Genomic DNA, 27,238 nt, shown 5'->3' on the forward strand with positions numbered 1-27,238 from the left:
GTTAGGGTAGTTGTGTTCTGATGTTGCGAATGTAATAAACCAAAGTACCGGCATGTGTAGCCAGCTTTGACGCGAATTTTTACTACTTTTATCGCTTAACCTGCGCTTTCACTAAAAATGGAAGGGAATCACCTCGAGACATCGTCACTTGATGCCTGGGAACTCAGCAAAGAGAACGTTTTACCGCTGAAGCAGGGTCGCAAAATCACAAATCTCACCGCTGCTCTCCAACCTCAAAATGTTGATCGACAACAACAGCTGATCCTCCAAAGACAGTAAGTCCAAATAAAAGACTAGGAATAAAGATCTAATTCGGCAATCAGTTACTAAGTTAGTGGTCACTGATGATGTCAGAACAAAAACTGTAACATGTTAGTGTTGATGTTACTGCGACCAGCCCCATACGCATGCATAATAGCGTAGGCATTACGCTATGCGTATGGGGCTGGTCGCAGTACCAAAAGTGTTGATGATGCAAGTGCAATCTAACAACTAATGTTAGAATAACAAACGCTGTTAGTTAGTGTTACAGTTCAGTACTACAAGTAGGCACCTGGCCAAAAAAACAAACAAACAAACAAACAAACTCATGATAACATTTATTAGATTTGATAAGTGTCTAGTCAGTAAACTTCAAAACTTTGCCAAAAGATCAGTCTGTATCTGGTCGTCAGGATTGGGTAACCCAGGGGGCGCCGGCCACAGCCGGGGGTGCTCCTTCACACCGTTTTCGCGTTTGGGCTGGTCGCAGTTGGACGTCGGGGATATGTTCTGCGGAGACTGGGCCCTGGGTTTGGCATCACGGAATCCCCTCCAACGGAGGAGAGCCGAAAACTCCTCCGGACAGACAGATTTTCCTTTCTACTTCAACACTGTACTTGCTTGAGGGAAGTTCAGTTGAGATCTTTTGATTGATGGCATTGACAAAATAGGCTGCTCCTATCTAGTCCACCCCACCCCTCCAATTAATTATGCATTTATAAACCTTCTTGACTCTTCCCGAATGTACATGTAGTCTAGGGAGTTGATTCTGTACTTTGATTTGAAGTTTGATTTGTTCTTAACTTAGTAACCACATGTGGCATTTTTGTGTGTGTTTTTTTTTTCCTGTATCTTCCAATCATAAATTTACAGAGGATTTGAGACTGAACTGCGGGCCTATGCTGGAGATGATCCCCTGGACCCCTGGGTACGCTACATTCAGTGGACAGAGCAAAACTTCCCCCAGGGTGGCAAGGACTCACATCTGGGTATTCTGATGCAGAAGTGTCTCATTCAGTTCAAGCATGATGACAGATACAAGCAAGATCCTCGCTATGTTGCCATCTGGCTGAAGATGGTAAATAATATGCAAAATCTGCTATTTCTTCTGTTTGTTCTCTTTCTTTGTCTCAAGATCTTATCATTTTTATGATACGGTACATTTTGTACAAAAAAATGTTTGCACCCAGAATTGACCCACCACTCATACAGTCCCACTCACCGTTAGCCAGTGACTTCACTGCTGCAACCGACCCAATCCAGCTTATCACACAAGCTGCTGTATACTTTGATTACTTCAAAGGTTCAATGTTTCAAAGGTCTGTATCCCTCAAGACCAGCTATCAGATGAAATGCAGTTTGCTTGCAAAGGTAATGCAAGATTTGAGATGTGAACATGCATTTTAAGAGACTCCAGTGTAACATTAATTTTGACCAAGTTCCTAGGTCTGGACTCCAGAACATTAAATTGTTCCCTTCCAAATTATTCATAAAGAGAGGACAATTTTGAATAGTGACTTCTTTCTACTGCGCTGCTCTTTGCAAATTATAGAAATCAGCTGCTAAGATATTCATCACATGCCCCAGATTCTTGAAATATGAACTTTTGACCATCATGTTTGCCATTACTAATCTCTGCATAGAATCTTGTATGTAACACATACAAATGTACATATTTGCGCTGATGCCTTGATTGTTGTTATTTGTAGGGAGGCACCACTCTATGAAACTGCTATGCCAATGATACCATGATGTTGATTCTTCTTCTACACATAGGCCCAGTCTGAGAGTGAGAGTCTAGAGATCTACAAATTCATGCAAGCAAACCAGATCGGGACTCAACTGACCATCTTCTATGAGGCATGGGCGTGGGAGTTAGAGCAGCTCGGGAACACCAAGAAGGCTGACATGATTTACAAGGAGGGACTCAGTCTGAATGCGCAGCCGCGAGACAGACTTGAGAGATCTTTGATGTGAGACTTTAGTTTTGATCTATGCTCTTCTATCCAGATTTGTAAATTCCGACAGGATGACTTGATTAATTATCATTGTTATATTTTCCACATGCAATTACAAAAACTTTTCATTCGTTTGATCAAATACATAAGAATCTACAAGTAACCCAATATTTCTGTGAACTGGAACACTGTTCCAGATTTAAAAAAAGAAAGAAAGAAAGAAAAGAAATAAGAGAAAGCTGAAACATCATTTCCATGATCACAAAATCTGAATTCGTGTATTTTTTTTCTTCACACTTTCAGAGGATGACTAATTCCATTTGAATGGCAATTACAACTCGTTAAAGACAGATTAGTCATGATTATGTGTTTTACATAATCATAACAGTTGGAGAACTACATTTATTTCTTTTGAGCATACTGTACGAGCTGAAATTTTTGCGGTGGTTTTATTTTCACGAATCGCCTTTGAACCGCGAAAATAACAACACGCAAATGGCTAAGTTCAGTTAGACCCTCGCAACCGCGAAATTAACAGCACGCGAAAATGTCCTCCAAGTAGCAATTCGCAAAAATATCTGTACGCGAATATTTCAGCTCGTACAGTATTGCACACCGCAGTTCAAATGGAATTCCATTCATGATCGGCATTTCTTATCTGCAGTGAATTCCAGTCTCGTGTCGGCAGGGCAACGATGCACCAACTACAAGAGGGGATGATGAATCCTTCAGCCGCTGAGGATCAGCGGATCAAACTGGGAGATCTTCGAGCCAGGGGCAAATACCAAAAAGTTGGCCCAAATAGAACAGGAGCAGCCACATTATGTAAGTGTACTTTTTTGTGTGCTAACTTTGTGATAAGTATCTTTCTTTGTCTTAACCGTGAGCACCTTTGTTGCATTTATTGGTCTATGAATTGAATTTACCATTGGTTTTGTCATTGGATTTGTGTCATTAGGCAGGGCTCGACACTAATGGTGGCCCGGTGGCCCAGGGCCACCAAAAACGCACGTCGGGCCACCAAAATTTCATAAATGAAGAATTTGGTGGCCTGATCGAGCCACAAAAAAAGGTCGGATGTTTGCCTTTGGGCCACCAAAAATAAAAGTTAGTGTGGAGCCCTGCATTAGGAATATGCAAGTATGAAAAGTGAGCATCATAAAGTACATTCTTTTCCAACTCTCTCCAAGAAGTTGTATTTCATCTTCTTTCTTAGTATTGGTGTACATGTATGCAATTCTATGTACTCTTGAATAAGCCACCATGATATATCTGCCAAATCAATTGTTAAGTTTTAGACATGTAGTGTGATAGATGCTACATGTGTACGACAGTAAATTTGTGATATACAACTCTACAAACCCAACCCTCCTAACCATTCTATATTTTGAGGAAAGAATCTGAATTTTGTCCATTCCCAGCTATTGTTTCAATAGGAGTTTCTCATTTTTCTTGAAAATTATACTACACACTCGTATGGGAACTGCTCAGTTTCTTTCCAACTTTTGAACCGAATCATCACTATTTTTCAGTTAGAAGGGTTGGTAGGTCTACAAATGCCAAAGTTTATAAAGGTCTATTCACTTCTCAACTGTTTTAACCATGCTTCATCCAGCAAGTCGAGGTGGCCTTGGAGTTGCTCCCGCTCCCTTGCAGCAGAGGGGCAACAAGATCTCCATTTTCTGTGATGACGATGCCAATGCCGCCGGTGGGCTCCCGAGCTCCAAGCCTGCCGCGTCCTCTGAGTGGCAGCACCTCCCGTCACGCTCTGAGGCCCAGAAGGAGAACACACAGGCAGCAGGCCAGTGGAAGGGGCAGAGGGTAAGCTGTTACCCATAACTTCTAAGGCTCACAGAATATTCTGAGTGTGATCTTTATGAGAAAAAAGAGTTACTTTTCTTCAGATTTGATATGCAGTCTGTGTCCATCTGTCCTCACACACAAAGTGCAGGTTTAAAACATCCCTTTTCAGGCCATGATGATGTCACCTTTCGAATGTACATGGTCTACTTGTAGATAATGTTTTCATGCTGAGTAGCATAGTTACCAAAGGCAACAACAAAATAAACTCTTATATTGTGCCACCAAAATCTGTTGGTATCTTCATTTTTCACTCTACTGTGTATGAAAAGTGTAAAAGTATCTATGCATAATGATGCAGCTTTGACCTGTTCTGCATACATGTGCAGATCCTCCATCACATACAGTGCTACTCAGTACACAAAATTAAGTGTTTGCCTCTTTGCAGAGGGTGATGACTTGCGCACACACACACAAGATTTGATAAAAAAAGAGGATCCTCTCGAACTCTTTAGGTCTTCAAGCTGTGTCTGACTGGCATTTTTTATCTGCTGTGCCACTCTTTCTCAAATTAGTAGTAGATAAAAGATGACTTCCATGTGGATCCGTGACATTTGCTCCTGCGACAATTGCTACAGTGAAATATCTGCACACTAAGCCAAACATGAATTCTACCCACAAACATTTCCGTAACCCTAATCCTAATCCTCACATCAAACAAAACCTAAAAACCCTATCGCAGCCCTAACCCTAAGTCCTTGGAAAAAACAGGACCGGAGCAAATACTGTGTCACTCTTCCAAAGATATTTACTTTTCTCATTCTTCTTCAGTTGCCTGATTGGTTTAATGCCATATTTTGGTGCAATTATGTGTTTCTTTTTGCAGCTTCCCCAGAGAAATATACCTGGCATGACATTTCAGGAAGTAGGGTCCCTCTCCAAGCCAAGCTTTGACGTCCATGTAGATGCCAATGCAGAGCAAATTACGTAAGTTCAAGTTCTTGTAAAGAGCAGTCTCAGTAAATCTTGGAGATCCTAATGGACCTTATTCATATTACACAGGCACTGTGCAGTAATCAGAACTTCACAGAAACATACTCTTCTCGTCTTTTCTTCTCCAGTGTAGTGTAAAATTTGACGACAATTGGCAACACTGGAAAAGACGGTTGGCACAGATTGACAGACTTATTGATATGCTACTATTGACAAAAATTATACAGCTTCTTTGCTGTGCTTGACCCTCAGCTACAAAGAAATTTCCTATCAACACGCCTATGCATTTCTCTCATCTCAATGCCTATTTCATCATGACAGTACATAGCCCTCATCGTGATTACAAGATGCAGGAACAATCATAACTTCCATGGAAATGCCATTGGTTTCTATTTGTATTAACTGCAACTTAAGTAAACAGACCAAGCAAAACAAACATGTGACATATAATCATTTTCACTATGCTCAAAAAGAGTGTTCTTACAGTATATCTTCTTTAAGTTGGGTGGCGCATTTTATTGATATTGTAAAATCTTGAATGCCAGTAGTCAATTATGAATATAATGCCATCAATTACCTTGACCTTGTTCAACTCTGCCTAGAAGAGATTGAGTTGACACAACTCGACAGTGTATTTGTTCAGATGGAGGAGAGACTGATCAAACTAAACTGCACTCTGTGTATCATTTTGTGAGCGCAGTACCCCACACAAACCAGTGGAGATGGGCCACCAGGTGCTGAGTGAGAGGAAGCCGTCCAAGCCAGCCAATGTTCTGCAGCAGTTCCAAAAGGTTTGTGTTATGGATATCTGACAATCTGTTCAATGTTTACAAGGTGGAAGTGTCATTCATGTATCAGAATTAAGTCACTTGGTGGCAATGTTATGTGTTTTAATGACTTGGTAATGATAAGAACATCTCAAGAGCAGATGTGATGCTCAAAAACACTGTGCATATAGAGGCAATGAAGGGCAAAAACAACTCGGAACACGTCACAAGACCACAGTCTTTGTACTTCTGCAGGAGGCCCCCTGAAAAATAGACATCTTCTTATATCCTGGCTTGAGATTGTGTAAGTCCAGAGAATAATATATGATTCTCCCCGAGTTGGTTATTGCCTATACAATATCATGCATGCTACACAGAAGCATCTCTGTGACTGCTCTGTGGAACGTTTTAGTTTTTGATGCATGAATTTTGTTTATGATAAACTCTTTGAGGTTGATCAAAAGCCAGTGACAATAACACTCAAGGAAAAATTATTTGTGTTCCTACATGTATATATTTCTTGATTACAGTTTCCATGAAAACTGGTCAACAGATTAACCAAAATTATTATTCCTGCCCCTCCCCCAATTGTACCCACACCCTGAAGTATCAAAGTGTAGATCATGTCCTAGAGGTTATTGTCTTTGCTAGATATTTGTCCTGGAGAAGTGTCCTACACTCTAATTGAAGGGAAATGGGTTGTGTAAGGATATATGAACCTTGTCTAGTTAGAGTATGTTTCTTAACTGTAGCCATCGAGTGAAATTTGATCATCCACGCTGATGTATGAGTTTGTTGTACTCTGCACAGGAGAGCTCAAATGACAACAGTCGTGTGATGTACTGCAAGCACCTCATCTATGGTGGGGCCAGGGAGATGTCATTTGAGGAGCTGCGTGCCATCAAGCATTCCAACAAAAGGAAAGAACGGGAGCTGCAAGGTACCTTATATCATTATACCACATTCTCTCGGCAGACAAGTTTGCCTATCTCTTACAGATCTTGATGTTTTTTCCTTCTCACTGAGGATGAATATGATTTCTTGTGTACCAGTATTAATTATATCAAAGAATGATTACAGTAATCCAGTGTGGAAGTCCATTGTTTGATTCATGTGATGAAACTAGTGTAGTCTATTAGCCACTTTTATTTTCACATTGCTCAATGTACACCAGGATGTGTGAACAGGTACTGAGTATGACATCTAAAGTTAATGTGGTTTGTTTGAGAATGAATATGGTGGTAAATGGTTCTTTTGGCTGGAATGCTCTCTAGAGTGAAAAGAGTGCACTTTGAATATTTGATTCATTTCAGTGACCCTGATGATAACATGTTTCAAGGTACATTTGTCCATTGAGCACTTCAAGAGTGTACAACGGCAATAAATACATCCTGCTGTTATCATCAGAAGATTATCAACTGGTGATGATGAAGAAGATGATGATGTTAAAGGGATGGTATAGTATTGGTTGAGATGAGGATTCAGCTTTTAAATGTTTGCAAGATACTTCTATAGGAACCACCTTATCAAATGATAAAGAGCATACAATTCTAAGAGGAATTCAAAGTTCATTTGATGAAAATTGGTTTTGAAATGGCTGAGATGTCCAAAAATCAAGTAGAACAAAGCAATCCTAATAAAAGATGGGCCCCACCTTTAATTAGAATTGCTTTGTTTTAAATATCTTGGCCATTTCATAACCAATTTTCATCAACTAAACTTTGAATTCCTTGTAGAATAATATGAACTTTATTTCATAAGAGGTTTCTCATTATCTCAAAAAAGTCATGAAAAAAAAAAATGTTGGAAACCTGAAACCCCATCTCAACTAAAACTATGCCATCCCTTTGATAATGCTAATGTTATTATTTGCTGTGATAATCATATCGATCATGTCTGCACTCAGCTAAAGAAGCAGCCATACGGCAGCGAGAGGAGATGCTGCTGAAGAAACAGGAAGAGCAGCAGGACATGTTTGTCAAGTTTCAAGAGGAACTTCAGCAGCAGAGGTAACTGACCTTGGGATGCCTTGCGAATTCCTTTCAGCAAAACACACAGACAGACATCATGTGGTATCATTGACAATGTCTAGAATTGGCTGTTCTGATCAGAAGTAATATTTGTACATATAATGTTGTTGAAATGCACGTAAAGTTGATCTGTCAGTGTTCCTCATAATGAGCAGCCACTTTGCTTATATATCAATAATATTAAATTTTTCTATATCTTAAATCTTATAAACTGATTGCTTTGATGCTGGCAATTAATATATAATTTTTTTAGAGTGTCTTGTGTTACAGTTATATGATGTGTGTGCAAAGCAAGATAAATTTTCATTTCAAATACTGATTTTAAACCCCTGACATGATGTTTTATATACTTGACAAAGGCTAATGAATCTTCATCTGATTTTGTAACTGCATTATAGGTTTGTTTGTTTTTTTATGCACCCACTGGATGGCATCACACATACTATGCAAATATATTTGTGGGCCCCTCGCCCTTCCACACATCACCCAGCTGTATCTATCTTCCTGTTCATCAGTCAATTCACGTTTGCTGCAACAATTTGTCGGGTGAGAAGGATAGGGAGTTAAGTTGCCTCGAACACTTTGGCTTTTGTGGCAACTACCACCCTTATCATTCTCAACCAACGAATTGTTCTCATCACCTTTATGGACTTGCTATTATTTTGTTCATCCTACTGAATTGAGTGCATTATGAGCATTTGGCTTGTTTGTCCATACACAGAATGATGCACCAGCAACTGATCGACATGCTAATAAAGCAGAAGCAGGAACCAGGTGCTCAGCCTGATTCTTCTTCAGGTCAGCTCCAGCAAGCCCAGCACCCATCTCAGGTGTTGGGAAATCAGCCGCCAACCTCACAACCCCCTCCCCAGATCCCGCCTACCAGCATGCAGCAATATTTGGCCCCTCCCACTTCCACTCAACATCAGCTCCACCCCCAGCCCCCTGCACAAGCCCTCACTCAACCAATGCAGCAGCAGCAGCATGTACTTCCATCCCAGGCACCACCAGTTTCTGCTCAGCCGCCATCATGCATTCCTGAACAAGATGTTCCCATGGAAACGGGCCATGGTATTCCAGGAGGACCATTTGAGGAACAACAGAAGGTATAAAGCTGTTTTTCATTTCTACTTGAGAGTAATGCTATTCCTGCTGGATATTCTGTCATCCATCTGCCATAAATTATGTTGCAACCATATTTCCTCAACTGCAATTAAACACAGACCAGAAGAACAACCAAAACTTTGTTGATGATTATTGGAAGAACCAATATTCTGGAAATTGAGCCTTGCAATAATTGACTGCAATCTTGAACATAATTCACTTGTCATGACAGAGAAACAGATTTGCAATCTTCTGAATCTGTTTAATGACCTCATGGTGAGTGTCGTGCCTCTTCCTGGACATGCATACAAGATGTCTGGGAAGCACTGTGTTCATGTTTCCATTCCAACAAAGTCACCACCAAACACAAGGTTTGTTTGTTTGTTTGTTTGTTTGTTTGTTTGTTTGTTTGTTTTTTTAGATAATGCATGACTTGATTGTTGATTCTGATCTAATACATACCTAATTTGCTGGGACTCGGTTGATTCAGAATTAATGATAAGATGTTAGTATTAGGTCCCCATCACACTCTGAATATATTTCCTGTGATATTTGTGTGGTTTGTACACACTAGGCTCCCTGTGCTGACCAGGCTTCACCTCAACAACCTATGGACACTCTGGCCAACAACCATGTCCCAAAAGGCAGAACTCGAAGCAACTCTGGGTGAGAAATTCATCGTCTGTTTTCATGTCTTGGAATCTCAGATAGCTGTCATTTTCAATGTGTGACAATGACAATCTCAAGTTAGCAACACAGTTTAGATATTTATTGTCATCTATTGCCCTTGATAAAACTTTTTATAATCACTTTCTCTTGAAAATCTTGGGGTTTTTTTTTCTCTCTATTAAGTGTATAAACTTATTATTTACCTAGGACAAAGAAAATACCATATTCCTGTATGCCTGTTGTAAACATACAAACAGACTGATGATGTGATTTGGAAGATAAGACTATGTGCAAAAATCTTGACAGACCATGTGCTTTCTGTTTTGTCCACAGAGACTCCACATTTGCATGTACACAGCAGCTTGTGTTCGATGACTTAACTGCAACTGCAGGTGAGAGAGAGAGACACACACACACACATCATTTTAATGTTATTCTGTGGTTGCCGGTGTCAAAACACCCAAAGATTGATGATAAATATACTGACACCTCTGTTGCATTATCGCAACATACAGCTTTCTAATGTGTGCAACATGCAGACATAAACTAGATGAATGTTTTATGACCGCTTGCAACAAAACTTCTGTTGAATTTTTATAATGTACGGCATTGCTGGATGTAGAATCTAGTTGCAGTATCACTACAATCATATTGTTTGATTGTCATCTTGTACTGTATTCATGCCCACTGAAGCTTGTATGTTACTCATGTTATGCAACATCTTGTAGTATGGTAGCCTGTAAAATGACAGTATTGTATGAATTAAATGTAGCTGAATACACAAAACTTGAGGTTAATACAACTGGCATCATTGTGTCAATTAAGTCGCATCTTGAACAAGTGTTATTCCATTGTCAAATGATCAGATAGAAACTATTGAAATTTACTGCCTGAAAGAAGTGTTTATTTGCAGATACTGACATGAAAGCCAAATAAAGGCATACAACAATGCTCTCCAAACAAAGCTGATTTCTTGTCTTTATTTCAGTCTCTGGAGGCTTCAACATATTTTGTGATCGTGAGCAGACTCAGGCTCCAAAAAGTACCACTTGTCAGTCAGCCGGGAGTTTTGGACCCGTGAGCCAGCCAGCTACCGTGACAGCCAACACTCTGTCAGGTACCCAAAGCCTTTCAGTTGCTAATGCAGCACCTTCAACTACCATCCTGACTGAAACCATCCACTGTCGGCCCGATACTGTCACCCCAAATCAGAGTATCTACCTGAACACCAGCGCTGACCCTAACACCACAGCCACTGACAACAAGACACCCTTGGCCAATCTGTCCGCAAGTTCGAGCAACAAGACACCCTCCTCCACTTCTGCGGCAGCCGGCGCCCACTACCTGTCTAATCGTCTCAGCAGCATTCGCACCCCAAAAGGCCTGACGGCGCCCTCGCCTACCATCAACACCAAGGAGGCCCTCGGTGTGATCAATGCCATGTTGAACAGTTCTCTCGAGAGCAACATGTTTGGTTTGGGGGATTTGTCCATCAGAGATGTCCCAAGCCAGGATAAGGAGTTTGAAATGGAGTTTGCCAATACCGAGACCAAAGATGAGGACAGTAAGTTGAATCTCTTTTAGAGTAAATTTTATACTTGCCAACGGTGAGTGTCTGGTAGTCACAGTGGAAAACTTGAATGAAATGGTTTCATTGTTGTCAGAGACCATTATGTAGTATTTTATCCTTTACATCCCTTTGCTTGTAAACTTCTGCAAGACAAAATGAAGTGCAGAAGATAAGTTGAAATTCTGTTGCTTAGTCAAGATCTAAAGATTTACTCTAGGTTTTCACATTAACTCCTTTAAATGCCAGTGTCATTTATATCATATTTCATTCATCGTTATATATGTCTCTTTCACTACACAGATGAGAAAATGAAGACAGGATTCATCTTTGAAGACAACAGCAGTGCCTTCACCCAAGTTGGAGGATTTGCAGGGCATGGCATTGTACCCAGGAGGCAGCCACTCGCCGTCCGACCCGCTGTTACCCTGTTGCAACAACCCACACTTCCTCCGGCGTCGTCCACAGCCCACACTGGTGGCAGAGTGCCCTTTGGCGAGAGGAAACCCCTTATGGCCTCCACCGTGCCAGGCTACCCCCAGCCCTGCAGTGTCTCCTCCGCTGCTCCCTCTTCTCTTACTGCCGCACCTGCCACAGACATGGATGCACACTGCTCCTCCGGAATCCCAGTCTACGATGAGAATGTCGATGTCAGAGGGGGAGGAGAGAAAATCAAGATATTTGAAGATGAACCAGGAAACACAAAAGAGAACACGTAAGTAAATCAATAGGGGCACTGTGGTATAGTGGATATAGGACTCTAGAAGTTCAAACAGAGGTCACAGGTTAGAGTCCTGCCAAGTGCTGTCTATATATTCTTGGACAAGACATATTTACCCATGATGTCTCCTTGATCTCCACCCAGGCATCAAAATTGGCAGCTGGCAATGCTTGCATAATGACAATAATGGCAATGCCCTCTTGAAGAGCATTGCTTGCACTGAAGAAGCTTCTTTGGGTAAATATGTCTTAGAGACCCCTTTTCATTTCTTGAAAATCCTTTGCGCACTCTTCACTTTCAACTCTAATAACTTTTGAAAAGATACTACTGCTGCCTTGAAAGTTGGCATCAGTCATGGACAGAATGTGTTAATAGAGCATGCTAAATTTCAGCTTAATCTCATTATCCCTTCATTGTTGCTGCTCCTGTGGTTTACATCCTGCTTTTTGTTCCATTCCACGCACAGCTAGCATGGTTTGGTAAAGATTAACCGCTTGAATAGACTACCATGTACTTCAGAGCCTCTTTTCTCAGTTAACACTTTTCCAGAGTTTGTGCTTTCTTTCCAGTATTTAGATAGGTTAGGAGAGTCCATTTGAATTGAGTTATACATTATATTAAAGCTTAGAGTGTGCTCTTTCAGAATCTGCCCATAACTAAATATCCATGTCTGGCAACTTTTTGTTGGTTTTGTGATGCAGGGTCACATATTATCATGCTATTATAAGGAATCCAATTTAAAGTCATCATTTGAAATTAGGATTTCAAAGTACAGTCAAATATGTCTTTACAGTCCCTTGAAGAAAATGGCCACCATCTCACAATGGCTGGAGAAATTTCCCTCACGTCTAAAACCCATTAAAAAGTGGTACCCGTAGACACGTGCCTCAAAAACTTGAAGAATTCCAAGGCATCTACTTCAGACTACAATTTTGTATTCTGGAATTATGTCATGCAGATTTTGTACAAAATTACATTTCAATGTATTTTCTTGAAAACAAACTTAGGGACTATTTGTTTCTCCATTTGCATTTGGTGTATATAAGACCTTGTGTGTGTTGCATGTAGAAAAACCCAAACAAAAGACACACACATGCATAAGCAATCATCCTACATGCCCTATAGCTAGATGTGAATGTTTGAACTGCCAGAGCTCTATGGCATGAAGACTGAGATTTAAAAAAAAAAAAGAAAAATGACAGTTTTGTATCTATATCGTTTTATGACAGCCCTCCATCAGATTACAGACAAGAGGAGATGAAGAGAGAGATGGCAGGTATCTTGCAGTCTTCTAAGTCCATCCCATTTGAGCCACTGGAAGACGACGTCCCAGCAGCAGAAAGCGCTATGGTGAGTTTAGTTTACTGTGGTTATTCTGCTGTTGCATTTGTTTTACATGGAGTGAGTACCGCCATTATGGACCTGCAAAGAAACTCTTTCACAATCTGCTTGACAACAAATCAGCACTTATTCTGAGATGCATTTTGAATGGTACAGTCTGTACTGATGTATCAACTAACAACTCAGGAGTATATCTTTTTTGTTCTCTGGTTGTACCTCTTTTTTCTTTCCAGCAGATTAGATACCTCCTTTCTTTTTTATTTTTTTTTTCTTCTCTTTTAGTAGAATGTGTATTCATTTAGAAGATTCCGGACCACAAACAGGGCCTACTGACAGAAGAAAATGGTTTCTTTCAATTGTTTTGAAGGTAACGGATGCTGGGAATGCATCACATCAGCTCATGGCTCCGCCCGCTGACCCCCTGGCCTCCTCCCAGCACATGAATGCCACCCTGGCCCCCTCCTCTGGCAACCATTCCTTTGAGGTGGCAGCCCGCATGGCTTCCACGCCTTTCAACAATGCCTCCCAGTACGGCCAGCTCTCCTTCATTCCGCCCATGAGCACCATCAAGCCCCGTGAGGTGGAGCAGACCCTCTTGGGTGCAAGCCTGGGACCCGTCACAGAGGGCCTCTCTCACCAGGTGCCTACTGAGACACGTCCCATCCCAGGGGCCGGTAGTGTCAGTGGTTCTGGCTTGGCGTCCCGAGTCGTAGCCCATCCAGTCAATGACAGCTTTGAGAAGACAGAGTACACGGCTAACCACTCTGGAGGACCACTAAGGTCAGTAAACCTTTTTTTTTGTGTTCAATAGTATACAAATAATGAATGTTTGTGAGTGCAATGGACCGAATATTTCATGAAGTGAAAGATGAAATGATCCATTCAGCGAGCGCAGCCGAGTTGAATGGACCAAACATTTCATCTTTCATTGAATGAAATATTCTGTCCATCACACGAATGAAAAACATTTATTATTTGTTTTATGTAATGCCTAAAATAGATCCTTGTCATCTGAGGTTTTATTAATTTAGAAACGAGAGAATCTGAGATCGTGAGAGTGCTCACTAAGCTGTTTATGCTAGTGCATGGTCGCATACACACATTGCAAACGCAAGCGTTTTACACACGTAGTGTGCAGGGTTCTCAGTGAGCGTGCAATGGAGCAATTTGTATGGATCCAAAATTGCACGGTAAATGGAGCCACAATTGCACGGATGATGACGTCATAGTGAAATGGGCTAAATGATCAATGCCAAATAGCCAATCAAATGACAAGGATCTCTTTAGGCGTTATATAAAAGTTATTATTATCAATCAAGCCGTATTCTGGATGAGTCTGTTTAGCTCACCTGAACTATGGCTGAAGTGATCTTAGTAATAGTAATTGCTCACCACACCCCATTTGTTGACTTTGATACATAAAACTTTCTCACTATTTCAGGTTTTTCCTGAAAACCAAAAGCTGATTTTTTACTAAACTAGGCCGAAAACATCATTGGTGGAGGAATCATAGTTTGTGCAAATGGTGGTGGTGGTGCCCTGGCAAAGGGGGGGGGGGTGCCAACAAATCTTGTAGCAATCCCTGAGTCTAGAGATGTACACAGAGGCATACAACCAGTCAAAAGGGCACTTGAAAACCTTGATCACAGTAATGTTATGTAAACTTCAGCTAGGATAACAAATCTTCATTGTCTCATTCTGTCAAAATGGCATTTTGTCAGCTGATAAAGCTTTCATCACTAATCTCTTCACTGTAAGTCCCCAGAATGTTGACACAGACATTTTTTTTTTTTTTTGCACACATTTCACAATATCTCAATCATTCCACTTTTCTCATTTTCTCTTCCACAGCCCAATTATGGAGACCAGCAATGAGAATGTGCGATCCTCTGCCTCCAGCTCCAGTTCCTCTTCCAACTCCCATACCTCTCTTGAATGCAGTCATCCGCCTGCCAGTGCCAGCTGTGCAGAGGACAAACCAGAGCCAACACCTGTCCCCACGGCTTCTGGCTTCAGCATCCATGTCGACCAGGATGAGCCAATGGTGTCTGATGCCCAACCACAAGAGCAACTACCGCCTCCATCACCGGTCGCACCCCATTCTATGTTGGGTGCCCCCCTCCAGCACGAGGCGTCCATGCTCGATCGGTCCCAGCACTCTCGCATGGAGGGACCGCAGGATGAATCCACGCGGCGGGTCAGCCTCCTGCAGAAAGACGATCTGCCCGCCCTGGAGTGCAGCTTCATCCCCGACAGGACCCTGGTGGATGTCTCTGCCGTGTTGGAGCAGAGCATGATGGCTGCAGCGACGGGTGTGGAGGAGTCGCCGGACTTCAAGGATCCCTTCAACTTTCAGCTGCAGAGTTCCCTCCTTGCTAACCTCTCTAAGCCACTGACAATGTACAAAGGTTTCTACCAGCATGAGCAGGAGATGCCGGATATACAGCCGGGACTTGCTGTCAATTTTGGTGAGTGCATGATTGCTGTGTGGACCTGGTTTGAAGGTGGTTTGCATGTGCTGTTCTTGATTTGAAAATCATAAATATGCATCTTTGCCATGCAAAATTTCCAACCCCAATTATGAAGAGTAGCACACTTTTTATTATGGTATTTGATGGATATTTTCATTGGACGCCATTTTTATATCTATTTTCTTTCGTTCTGTTTGTGATGTCTCATATGGGTAGATTAGAAAACTGGGCAAACAGATCAAAACCATTGGTATTGATTTAAAGTGAAAAGTTTGGTTCAGTCATCTTTATTGTGGTCCTCATCCTTATAAATCCATGTCCCTAACCACAATATTTTGCATTTTATCCACTCACAAGGGGATGAGATCAATGTCTACAACGTGAACAAGAAGGTTGGTGAGGGAGCCTTTGCCACCATCTACCTCGCTGGATGCCTAGACGCTCAGGACATCACCGATCTCGACTACGAGGACCGAAAGGTGGTGCTGAAAGTCCAGCGACCTCCATGCCCCTGGGAATTCTACATCGTGAAGGAACTCCATGCCCGGCTCAGTAGGCTGCCCTCACAGGTTGACGTCGTAAGTCGGCGTAATGCCATCATTTTTATTTTCATCACGACGATTTTACCATTGTGTGGAATAGGACATAATTTTGCTGCTTATAGAGGTGGCATTAAGAGCATACGACTGAAAAATCAATGACATATAGTTGGTATAAAAATTTGCATTCTTGCCTGCACAATGAGATGCAAATGTCAACTGTCATATCCTTGATCCAGCAAGATGTTTATTTTTCTCAATTGATCATACTAAAATATCTAGAAGACTGTAATGAAATCCAAATCACCAGTGCCATAAGGGAGGGGAGAGGGGCAGAGGGGAAGATAACAAAAATGCACACTCTTTGTGACCACCAGACAGACAACAAATTGACATGGGATGGGATGGGATTTGTTTTAAATTCTTTAAACGGTATTATACTTAGTACGTGTCAAAAAGTCAATGCAGTTACTAATCGTTTTTCTTTTCCATCACCTAATTGTTGTGTTGGCAATCTGAGCTGAGTCACCATGTGATTGCACTGTCTACATAACATTAGACTCGACATGTTCGCATGCACTTACACCACCATGATATCTCCTTCTCAAGTGTTTCTCTCAAGTCAGTTGGCTGCTCTTGTGCTTGCTGTGATATCAAGACAGCCAGAATTCAGTGTTGCCTTGGCTCCTTAATTACCAAAACAGTCATTGTGCGGTGTGTTTGTTACTTCCTCGACTTGTAAGCATTCATGTGAGCTTCATTTTTTACTGTTAACAGTGACTTTTTCATGTGCACTAATTCTACACAATTTTTGGCTCACTTTTAAGGAAGATTCCACCCTTCCCCATTTTATGACTGAAATTTTACCTTCTCGATTGGGGGATAGTAAATATTACCATTTTTATATTTTCACTTACCCAACATGAAATTATATTTGCCCAAGGCAAGCGAGAGGCAATAGTATTAAACTCTGCATATCACACTGACCCCTACACTCTCTGTATGACCATGCAGCGCCCATGCCTGATGTCGGCAGACTGTGCCCATGTCTATGCGGACAGCAGCTGCCTGGTGACAGAGTACCACCGCAACGGCACCCTGCTGGATTTCATCAATACGGTGAGGTCCGTGAGTGGGGATGCCATGCAGGAGAACTGGGTCATCCTCTTCACCATCGAAATTCTCCAGATCGTTGACTTCATGCACCGCTGTAACATCATCCATGGCGATATCAAGCCAGACAATTTTCTCATCGCAAACTTGTGAGTATAGATAAGGGAATGCGGTCTACTCCATGTAAATTGATTTTGATGAGACTAGTCCAGGCGCAGGGACCCTGAAAAAATGACTTCGTTCAACCCACCCCGCAGAAAAGGTTTGACTGCATGGGGTGGTCGGTTGGACCCTCTCAAACACCCCTAGGTAGTATGTGATTCCAAATTGTGGTATCAATAAGATTTTACAGGCCACTTTAGTTGCGACAAGACCTTATTCTTCGAGAAGAAGTCTGTGCAAGCTAAGACTACTACACATACCACTAGAGCTGCTACATGCGCCAATACCAGTGGCGCGTGTAGTAGTCTTAGCCCATACAGATTTTTTCTGCGACAAACGAGGGTTTTTGCCTGCAAACTAACTTTTCATACAACCTGGGGTCGGTGTAGTATAGTTTCTAGACGTTTTTATTTCGTCTTCATTTTTTTCCGACTTGAAGTAAGCCGAGTGAGCGCTCATACACAGTGATTGCGATGCCCGAACTGTTTTTGTCGCAATCACTTTGTATACACCCTCACTCGGATTAGCGCAATACAGGGGCTTTTGCAGAATTCACAAGCTGCAACTCAGAGAAATAAAGACGAAATAAAAAAGGCTAGAAATCAAGGGTCGGTGACGCTTGTCGCTATTGGGGCACTGAAAATGACAAAATTATCACAATTTTTGCATGTATTTCACCAAGAATTCATCAAAACGCATTAAAACTACATATTATGTGCATGTTGCGAGAGATGTCAGCAATACAATGGGATACATTGTAAGGTATAATATTGTGCATGGTTACCATGGTAACCGGATGCATACAGGTGATTGGTAACCCCCCCCCCCCCAAAAAAAAAAAAAAAAAAAAAAATATATATATATATATATATATGGAATTTAGACAGGTTGTTTGTTTGTTTGTTTGTTTGGGGTTTTTGTCTTTCGTGCACATCACTCATTGTAGATCGGATATTAAAGTACCTACCTTAACACTGTAAAATTAGCCTGCCATGGATAAAAGGGAAAAGACGCTCAAGATTTTTTCCCCGTAATTCTCTCCTTAACATTAATTCATTACTGCACGTTTTGATACAAATTTACATATCATGATTTTTCATTTTATTCTATTTTTTTTTTTACAATAGCTTACGAACACAAAAAGTGTGATTAATTCTTTGATGGATAATCCAGTGCACGTGTATATTCCTTCTTTAGAAATGAATTTTTCTGCATTCTTGGATAAACTTCCTTTAAGTATGTTAAGAACGTGAACAATCAAATGCTTTCCTCTGCTCTTAATTGTTTTGAATAACCATCATTCTGTAAATACTCAAAAGAGCTAACCTTAGAATATAATTGGCTTTGTTCTCTGTATTCACTTATATTTGTAAGGGAAAGTTGTGTCCATACATTACTAAAAACTACATTTGCCTATACTTTGAAGTCAAATTTGTGTTGAAAGTACGACGGATGCAATTTTTTTCATGCATTTTACTATTTAAAAAAAAATGATATCTTTCTTTCAGTGGCCGTTTATTATGCCTTTGTTTACAAATTTTGCTGTAACTTGAGAATGCTTCAATATATTCTTCACATATGTGGTACACTTACAGAAGGAAGGAAATGCTTATTGAGCTTTTTGAAATTATGGGCCTTAGTTTTTGAGTTATTGACAGCTGAATCCTGATTGGATAATACTGGTTGCCATGGGAACAGGAAAATACTTCTTTTACGATGATCAATGAAAAAACTTTTTTTTTAATTGTATCTAAAAAATAACCCCCCCCCCCCCCCAAAAAAAAAAAAAAAGTTTGCAACAGTAGGAGGCATTTTGGGGGTTACCAATCACCTGTAGACATCCGGTTACCATGGTAACCATGCACAATATTATTACTTACAATAAATCCCAATGTATTGCTGACATCTATAGCAACATGTACATATATAGTTCTATGCAGTTTTGATGAATTCTTTTTGAAATAAATGCAAAAACTGTGATAATTTTGTCATTTTCAGTGCCCCAATAGCGACAAGCGTCACCGACCCTAGTCTTAATTTCTAGCAGTTTTTATTTCGTCTTTATTTCTCTGAGTTGCAGCTTGTGTATTCTGGAGAGCCCGCTGTATTGCGCTAAGCCAAATAAGTGCACATTCCAAGTGATTGCGATTCGGGCGTCACAATCACTGGGTATGCGCTCTCACTCGGCTAGCTTCAACTCGGAGAAATAAAGACGAATTAAAATGGCTAGAAACTACACTACACCGACCACAGCTTGGCGTGAAAAGTTAGTTTGCAGGCAAAACCCCTTGTTTGTCGAAGAAAAAGTATATGTGCGCTAAGACTACTACACGTAGCACTGGCACTTGCACCTGTAACAGTGCTAGTGGTGCGTGTAATAGTCTTGGTGTGCGCAAACTCTATTACGTTTGTTCCAACAAATAATGATGAAAAGTCGCCAGTAAAATTCTACTGACACCACAATTTGGAATCACATACTACCTGGAGATGTTCATGGAGGTCCCATCTACCGCCCTGTCTGGTCAAACCATTTCTGCGGGGTGGGTTGAACGAACTCCTTAATTAAGCCCCTTACAGGAATTAGCGCCTTGACTAGACTGACAAGAAAGCATAGACCAAGGTGATATTCAACTTCATATGTAACATTTGCTTTGCCGCTCTAAGGTGCCAAAGTATAATTGATGCATTTCTTTCTAAAAAAATATTTGCTTAAAATTCATTTAAACTTATGCAAATTTCGCTGGCTTTTTCTATTTTTGTGCCTTCGTGAAATGGAGAATGTATTACATGCATCCGAGAATGAATCACAAACATTTGGTTTGTTGTGAAGAAGATTTGTGACATAATGTGTGCACTTCCCTTTTTGTAGTTTAGGGTGATTAATTGATTAATTGATGGATTGATTTCCCCTATAGCGCTGTCAGCGATAATGTGACATGCTCACATGACACCAGCAACCTCCTGAAGCTGATTGACATGGGCCGAAGCATCGACATGAGGCTGTTCCCGGAGGGCACCACCTTCACTGCCAAGTGTAATACCAGCGGCTTCAACTGCACCGAGATGCAGTCAGGGCGGCCATGGACCTACCAGGTATGATATGGGGACGAAATGCTGCACCCAGTTTGGGTGGTACTCCCAGTTTAATTGTTCCTCTTGAGAGAATTCATGTGTTGTTATAGTTTGCTCAATCTGTTGTCACCAGAACTGATGAGTTCTTTGATTAACAAGGGTGAGAGAATTTACAATGAGAATGACAGAATTTCGAACAGTTTATCTTAGTCATAATTTTTCATAATCATAGCTTCACTTATCAAGTTTTCATTGTTGTGGTTGTCACTAAAAGGCAAAATATCTATCATTGTAGACCAAAATGTGAGGCTTGGTGTGGGCCTAGTGTCATAGTTTTTCAGCATCTGATCTTTCCAGGATTACATTGTTTGTTTGGGTTATATCAAAGCAGCAAAACATACTACAAATATGCAACAATTAAAGGAACAGATATCTGAAGTCATTATGAAAAGCTGACCTCTGATAGAAAACATTGAAGGACTTCAAATGGAAACATTTTTTGCAGAGATGTTGTGACAACTGTAAAACTCTAGAGACCCAATCAAGGCCTAGCTCTTCTTTAAAGTTCCTGAGAGGAAGAGCGATGAAGAGCTTCTCATGACATTATGTCAAGTTCAGTGAGAGTAATCATCACTCAAAATAATCTGTACAGGAATCCTTTATGTTAAAGATTTACTATACTTTGTAACTCACTTTCACAAGTCACCATGACAATATGCAAACATCTTGACAGCGGATTACAGAGCTACCAACTGGTACATTTTACCAGTACTTAGCTCTTTTTTTTTTTCTTTTCCTTTATTTGTTTATCTGTACCTTCATCCAAAATCAAATATGGTTTTTGTTTTTTACTTTTTATGTTGAATAAACAATCTTCACTTGTGCAGTTTTCTTTAGTTTACACAAAACTATGATTTCTGCTTTCAGAATGTATTTTAACCTGTGCATCATGTGTTTGATTTTACTCTGTTTTGTTGTTATTTTTTTTTTTTTTAGAAGATGAGGTTGCCATGTCTGTGATTGCGTGAAGCTCTTATAGAATTTGTTATCATTATGAATTACTGTTGAAGTAGATCTTGGATCAGGAGATCGCGATCTGCCATCTCGATCATCTGCTCGAAACTATGGCATTTAAATACTGTGCTCTGTATGCTCTTTGTTTGATGAACAGGTTGACTACTATGGCATTGCTGGTACAGTGCACTGCCTGCTCTTTGGAAGCTACATGAAGGTCTACCAGGAAGGTGGTCAGTGGAAGATGACATCTAACATTCACAGGTGTGTCCTCATTTCCTCCTTGGTCAGCACAACAATATTTGATTCGATTTGGTTCCATTTCATATATTTCATTTCCAACAAAATACAGTTGTACCATTACAAATTTGTCATCAGTTGCCTCCCTCTGTACAATGTATTTGTAAGATCACAGCTGCTGAACTACATTTTCGACAAACATGTCAGAAAAAGAAAAAGAATCAGTAAAATTTGAACCTGTCATCTCCTGCTTTTCGTGCAGCAACGCTACCACCAGGCTATCCCCAGTTGCCAGCAGTGACATGATGAACTTGGAACAAATATCTAGACTCCAAAATTCTGACAAATACATTTGTGCAGAGGGTGACAAGTGCTGAAAAATCTGCCATAGCAATTGGTGATCTCTTTCTTGAAAAAAAAAGAAAGAAAACAGTTCCAGTAAGACATTTATATATAGTTACCAGTGTACAAAATCAGAACAATATTGTAAAGAAGGATAATACTGCAGTGACTTTTGGGATATTTACATCATCACTGGCACTGAACACAAATCCACTTTCCTATAACATGTGGGGAGAGATCACGATCCCTCCGAAATTAAGTGCAATACATCAATGCAATCGTCTTCCTTAGTATCATTGGTGTATTTATGAATTTGTTTTCTGAACAATTATGTATTTGGGTTGGGTTGAGTTTGCCATGCAGCGAGTTGTTTTAAAAGAAAATGTAGCATACAGTCAACCTTGCTTAAGTTGAATACTGTAAAATGAGGAATGTTCACGTGCATTTTAATTTCGCGAATTTCGCGAGCACAAAGATTCGCAAAATTAAAATGCACGCGAAAGTTCTTGTCTACACTATATGCATTGAATGCCAGTGGCAGTTCGCGAAAATTTCATGCCGCAAAAAAGGGCGTCGGCTCCAATTTGCGAAAAATTTATGCCGCGAATGTATCATGTTTTACAGTAATCGCCCAAGTTGAAGGTCTTTTCAAATCCTCTTCTCTTTATATACTAATTCTACTGATTTTAATCACTCATAAGTCAAATTTTCTGTAAGTCAAAGCTATTTCTTCAGTCCAAATAGATTCGACTTGGGCAATGTTGACTGTATATGTTTTGGATAACCATAGTTGTTTCTACAGACCAACAGTTGTCAGTCGTAGTTTGGAACGCAGCTTGTTGTTAGATTGATCATCAGCAAGTAGTGGTGTGATGTTGGGTCACAGGGTGCTAGAAATTGTAATAACCTTTTGACCTCACTGTTGATTGGATGGGAAAGTTTGCTCTTCTCTAAGCAGGGAAGCTGGGATTGATAAAACCAGCCTAGATTTGTGAACAGGTGTGTCCTTCCCCACTTAGAGTAAAACGTAGTTTCCATATACCTGCAGAAACTGTTGATTTTTGCACTGAAATGGACACATGTGTGAAATAACACTGTGATAATATGATTTCAGTTCGATTAAGAAAAAAAAAAATTCTGAATCATAATCGATAATCAACAGATTGGGCCACAGCAGAATCAAATGATCTTCCATGCTAGAATGAATTGCATGCAGCTTGTTGGGAGATAGGATTGCTAGGGCATAATCGATCACAAAGTAATGCTCTACCTACCCACTTATGAATGGGGAGGGCTCTTCATGATAAAACTCGGGTTCCCCGAATAAAACTTGGGTTCCAAGACTTATACTTTTATTTCTTTATGATTTTGATCTCAAAATACTCCAGAACAACTCATTATCCTGGCAAATTGTGTCAGCCAGACAAGTTTCTTGGTACAATGTGTAGATCCTTTCAGTGTATTACAAGCAACTTCAAGATTGTGAAAGATGAATTTTCAGCCCTCGTGAGAACTATCCTTTGACTTTAAGGCAACTCACAATCAGGTGAACCTCAGCTGGTGTGGAGGACAGATTTGATGAAACATCCATACAGTCAGGCTTCTCTAACCATGCTGAAAACACTGTTTTCATGCCGTTCTCTCAACGCAGGCGAGCCAGGGCAAACTGGAAGCACTTCTTCCACACCCTCCTCAACGTGCCCAGCTGTGACCCCGCTGATCAGCCAAGCCTGGCTGACCTCAGGAGGGGTCTGGAGCAGCTGGTCAACCTCCCGCTGGACAAGGGACGCATGAAGATGAACATGGAAATAATGCTCACGTGAGGGCTGTGAAGTAGGGTGTATGTAATTTGTGTGTCCATGTACTTGAGACAGCCAAACTTCGGTTTGCAGGCATTATTCAGTATAAACTGTCAAATCTCTAGTATGTCTGAATGTGTGTGTTTTTTTCTCTTTTTTTTTTCTCGTGGTATGTGTTTTGTTTTCAATATTTTGTATATTATGTTTGTAATTGCTCCCTTTTGTAGTATTTTAAGAAAGTAGAATTTCAGATGTTAGATGCAGACAAATTTTGAGATGTCCACAAAAAATTGTAAATTGCACTTAAATTATTATGCTGCATAAAAATGCTCTGGGCATTTAAACATTTATATAGAAGATGCAGTTTCAAAATTACATCATTTTAAAGTCAACATAAAGTTACAGTGAATAAGACAAATGTGAGTGAAGGAACAAATGAATGCATTGTTGTTGGGTTGTTGTTGTTTTTTTTTTTGGTGGGGGGTAGGTCTGCACGTACCAATGCACGTCAAACTTTTTAGCACATGTACATATCAAAGTTGGCATCGTGGTTGTACATATTATGCCACATGAACAAGTAACTGCATTGAATAGAAGAGAAATGTAAGATACCGAAGGAATGTCAAATGCATGGATATCTGTGAGAATTGGGAAGGAAATGATGTCATCTCAAAAAGTATGCAAATCTAAAAGTGATGATTTCATTTGGTGTGATGAAGAGAACGCCCTTGCAATGTAAATGAAGGGATATGTTATAACTCTGTCTCCGACATAATGCACATACACACACACCGATGTCTTTGTGTCTGTTGATTGGTGATGCAGTTTGTGGTAGACTTACTAAGAAACCATCTATTTTTATTTGTTTGTATATGATAGGTCGTTCTTTGGGGCAGTTTCTGCAGTAGTCACTAATTGAGTGTTTGTTTTGTGAGCATACAATACAAATAATGTCAGGGAGTCATTTTTAGTGGTGATTTTTGGGTCTATATGAACTTTGAGGTACGTACATAGAAAGGTTTGTGACGTGATATCTCGATGACAACATACCTTAAAAATGATGACAAAGAGTGTGATTTTTATTGTATATTTCTGGGCTGTTTACAGGTTTTGTAATCTCTTTCCCAAACATGATGTGCCCAAGACTGTACCTACAAAAGTGTGACCCATCTCCATTTTAGACTGAGAAAGTTGCAGATGTTGAAGATATCAAAGTCACACAGTAACATAATATGTTTAACAAATAAGGCGTTTTGTATTTTGTGTGAAATTCAAAAGCTTGATATCGATACAGCTTCCCATGAAAATTTCAAAGACTAAGGATATGAAAAAAATGGAGATATTTTGTTTAGATAAAGCGTGTTACCATGGTGTTTTGAATGGAGCCATTGTGTATTATATGCAAGCCTAATCTGCTGCAAACTTGACTTCATCAAAACTATTGAGCTAATTTTCTCAAGACTGTGCTCATATGATGACCAGCTTTCTAATCGTTTGTGAGAAAGCTTTTTTTAGAAAAAAGTTCAACAAACTATATTTTCATCTGGAGAATTTTACAAAATGTCAAATAAATGTTTGATGACTTCATCAGGCCGTTGTGAGGATGGGCCACGTGTGAATGAATACAGGAGTATTAACACACTTTTCCCTGTTTGGTTATTGATTCACATTCTATTCCACTTTTCCTTACATCAGACATCATTAAAAGGTGTTTTATAAAGTTTATAGGTGGCAAATTATATTCTCCATGTAGGGACACACCTTGTAAAAGAAAAATGGTTCTTTGGTTGAAATCGCAGTGATGCGCCAGACAAGCTGCTCTTATTATTGAAGATTCCATCATTGAATTGTAGAGAAATTTTAAAGTAATTGCCTGGTAATTTAAAATGATATCTATTAAAATGTCTAGGATATCTCGCCTGTGATCTTTCGGTTATTGCATGTATATCATGTACACGAGAGAATTTTGATTGGATGCATAAAATTTGGTTTTACAGTTCCTATTAGTTACAGCGACACATCTTTGTTCTCTCATAAGCTTGTAAAACAGTAGTCTTTTATTGCTCACCTGTTTTGTTAGACTTCAGTTGTTATTATAGAATTATTTGTACATAGTTTAATAGGCCTATTGTTGCAGCACGGCTTGTTATAACTGTGGTGTGCTCTTAAAGCCAGTCAGTGTTACAGACTTGACATACCTTTTTGTTGATGCATAGAATACCCCAGGAGTGTTCCCAACTCTAGATCGTACCTTGTATCATTGTGTCTCCTGGACACGCACACACACAAACACACACACACACACATTATTTTACACAATCTAGTGACACTATTTCTATATGCAAATGTTTCTCTGTCTGCCCCATCAGTGAACTTCTTTGCATCTGAGTAATATATGTCGTTTTCACCACTACAGTATATATGGAACGTGCATCAGAATAAATGTACAATGTAACATGTTTTCTTCTTTTTTTGCAATTTGTATTAAGAAAAACAACCTGGACAAAACCTAAAATAAGATTGTGGATTGTTGTGTTGTACTGCTTTGTTGTTCACCATCGATTGCACAATTCTTTTGATTCTTTAAAGACCTGGCTGCATGGGGAGAGAAGGTTGACCCAGTTGAATTGACCCAATTAAATTGAATTGATCGCTGCCCACTGGGGTGCATTTAAAAACAGTGACTAGCACAGGCCTGCTATAGCAAAATTGCCCATCTGCAAATGTCTATTCTTCGAAGCGTATAGTCATTGATAACGTTTGGCTCAAGTTGTGATTCTTCAGCTGTGTGTGTACTTAACAGAGATCAGTGATAAAACTGTACACAATTTGTTTAAATACAGGGATTCCTGAATATATCCATGTTGGGCCAGCCTTCTTATTGCATGGTATATCCCCACAATACTGGATCTTTAAGGTATTGGCTCTACAAGCCTGTAACATTTGATAATTGCAGGAAAGGTTTTATCCATTTTAATCATGGTCATTCTTACGTATTGATATGCATTATGTACTGGTATAAATGTACATTTGTGTTGTGATATCAATACATAAGAATCATGGTTATTTGAAATGGATATAGTAAGTATGTGTGTGTGTTTAAAGGCACTAAGTTGAAATCAGTCCAGCTTCACTACAGACATTTTCTTGTAAAGCAAAAAAAAAAAGGGGGGGGGGGAGGGATTAGGCATCTGGATGCTCAGTCATCTATTTGGAGAGCCTAGAGAACATCTACATATAGCGCGGGGGGAAAAAGAAAGAAAAATGGTTGCTGT

The 27,238-nt window shown here is 40.1% G+C and overlaps 1 protein-coding gene across 1 annotated transcript; it reads left to right on the plus strand.

The window, feature by feature from the left end:
• LOC140230707 (uncharacterized) lies at positions 1 to 26,420 on the plus strand. Its single transcript, XM_072310878.1, has 22 exons — positions 1 to 275; positions 1,135 to 1,339; positions 2,038 to 2,234; positions 2,884 to 3,044; positions 3,835 to 4,040; positions 4,906 to 5,006; positions 5,713 to 5,803; positions 6,590 to 6,719; positions 7,686 to 7,788; positions 8,531 to 8,915; positions 9,488 to 9,579; positions 9,916 to 9,974; positions 10,571 to 11,146; positions 11,453 to 11,864; positions 13,100 to 13,220; positions 13,579 to 13,991; positions 15,063 to 15,679; positions 16,040 to 16,260; positions 17,236 to 17,483; positions 20,412 to 20,589; positions 21,740 to 21,846; positions 23,816 to 26,420. Exons 1-22 carry the CDS (start codon positions 118 to 120, stop codon positions 23,985 to 23,987), a joined length of 4,953 nt encoding a protein of 1,650 aa, XP_072166979.1. The 5' UTR covers positions 1 to 117; the 3' UTR covers positions 23,988 to 26,420.
• The last annotated feature ends 818 nt before the right edge of the window (positions 26,421 to 27,238 follow it).

The sequence above is a fragment of the Diadema setosum genome, chromosome 1, assembly GCF_964275005.1.
Source record: "Diadema setosum chromosome 1, eeDiaSeto1, whole genome shotgun sequence".
NCBI lineage: Eukaryota > Metazoa > Echinodermata > Echinoidea > Diadematoida > Diadematidae > Diadema > Diadema setosum.

Excerpts from the sequence above, each read along its gene's own strand:
- LOC140230707 (XM_072310878.1), top strand. The coding sequence starts at position 118 with ATGGAAGGGAATCACCTCGAGACATCGTCACTTGATGCCTGGGAACTC. Across the intron at positions 4,041-4,905 it reads GCCAGTGGAAGGGGCAGAGG|CTTCCCCAGAGAAATATACC; the intron begins GTAAGCTGTTAC and ends TTCTTTTTGCAG. Across the intron at positions 21,847-23,815 it reads ATGACATCTAACATTCACAG|GCGAGCCAGGGCAAACTGGA; the intron begins GTGTGTCCTCAT and ends CTCTCAACGCAG.